Source organism: Manacus vitellinus, unplaced genomic scaffold (genome assembly GCF_001715985.3).
Source record: "Manacus vitellinus isolate BGI_N305 unplaced genomic scaffold, ASM171598v3 scaffold_72_pilon, whole genome shotgun sequence".
In the NCBI taxonomy this organism is placed as follows: Eukaryota; Metazoa; Chordata; class Aves; order Passeriformes; family Pipridae; genus Manacus; species Manacus vitellinus.
Window position 1 is genome coordinate 767,186 of NW_021940764.1, and position 1,668 is coordinate 768,853.

The 1,668-nt window shown below is 65.1% G+C and overlaps 1 protein-coding gene across 1 annotated transcript in view; it reads left to right on the top strand.

The window, feature by feature from the left end:
• Window positions 1-1,668, top strand: part of RAMP2 (receptor activity modifying protein 2) — a gene marked incomplete at its 3' end in the record, with an annotated part of 2,268 nt that extends 600 nt beyond the window's left edge. Inside the window, exons 2-4 of the mRNA XM_029964460.1 lie at window positions 757-867; window positions 1,208-1,310; window positions 1,452-1,668. Coding sequence (XP_029820320.1) covers window positions 757-867; window positions 1,208-1,310; window positions 1,452-1,668 — 431 coding nt within the window. The remainder of the gene's footprint in view (window positions 1-756; window positions 868-1,207; window positions 1,311-1,451) is intronic.

Consider the following 1,668-nt stretch of genomic DNA (forward strand, 5'->3'; position numbering starts at 1 on the left):
TGGGACCATCGGGGATAGAGACTGGGACAGGGTGGGCTGCCCTTTCCTCAGCCACTGTACCAGCCCAGGAGCACCCCGTGGCCAGTGCCTGGCTGTCCCAGAGCTCCCCATGAACGGCCTAGGCAGGGCCCACTGGGGCCCGCCAGCATTGCTGCCCCACACCATGGGCCCTCAGCCAGGGGTGGAAGATGGATGGGGCGGTTTCCTTGGGCCATGGGGCCCCGTGGGGCAGGCGAGACATGCCCCACGCCCTTGGCAGGCTGTGCTGGGCGTGGGACTGATGGCAGGCGGAGGGGCTCTCCGGCAGTGCCGTACTGTGTCCAGTGCTTCCTCTTCCTGCCTCAGCCCTGTCCAGCTGCAATGCAGCCACCCAGGGCAATAGGGCGGTGCCTGCGCTGGCTCCCCATGGGCAGTGGTCATGGCTCACCCCTGTGCTGTGACCACAACCCAGGGACCACTGCCACCAGAGAGCTCCTCTGAGCCCTTCAGCAGCTGCCCACAGCCTGGCTGGACCCCTCTGCACAGCCTCTGCCCATCTGGGGGGCTGGACACTGTGGCCCCAGCATGTGCCAGGATTAGGGCAGCTCACCGTCCTGCGCCCCAACTGCTGGCTCCAGTGGCCCCCAAGGGACACTCAGAACCAGTTCCCTGCTGCAGACCCAGCCTCTGCTGAGGCAGCTTCTGTGCGTGGAGCCCTACCAGCACCTGCCCCCCTTGACCCTGTGTTGTTCCTCACCCTGTGTCCCCCTTCTGCAGTGCTCCTGGGGACTGGGCTCTGCCATGCGGACACCGAGACAAAGGGCTTTGGCCAGGATGCCGGGACAAGCTCGCCCATGGCCATGTCCAACGGGACAGCCCAGCCCATGGGTGAGTGCTGAGGCTCAGCAAGGGCTGTGCAGCCCCCTGGGCCCAACGGTGCCCTGGCCAGGGCTGGCTCTGCACCATAGGGTTATCCTCCCCCTTTCCGCTGGCTATCCCCAAAAGAGCTGGCCTGTGCCAGCCAGCAGCAACCTGCCCTCCCACTGTGCTCGTGGCATTGCCCTGGGACTGCTGTGGAGTCTGGGCAGTACCCCAGGGCTGCTGCAGGGTCTCTCCCCCACCTTGCCAGTGTCTCTCCCACTGGCCTGGGTGTCACCTGGCAGCAGGGGCAGGCAGGGATGTGCTATGGAAAGGGCGTGCTGCCCGTGCTCAGCACCTTTCCCCACAGAGGGAAATTACTCCGACATCACACAGAAGTGCTGGGATTACTTCGTCTACCTGATGAGGAATGTGACAGCATCGGAGCTGTGCGAATGGAAAGTCATCAGGAGGTATGGGGTGGTGGGACCTTCCCCTCTGGCAGCAGGGCACAGGGGCTGGGCAGTCCAGAGGGGTGCTGCTGGGCTGGGGATGGCCCGGGGGTCTGTGCCCTGGTGCTCTGTCCCCTGCCAGTGCCCCGGCTGTCTCCCCAGGCCCTACAGCGACCTGCAGTTGTGCCTGGAGCTCTGGGCCGACCGCCTGAACTACAGCTACCCCAATGCACTGGCGGAGCAGTACATCTTTCAGAGCCACCACCGCTACTTCCACAACTGCACCCTGGAGCACCCGGTGTACTTCGACCCGCCCGAGGATGTGCTGCTGGCCATGATCATCGCCCCCATCTGCCTCATCCCCTTCCTCGTCACCCTG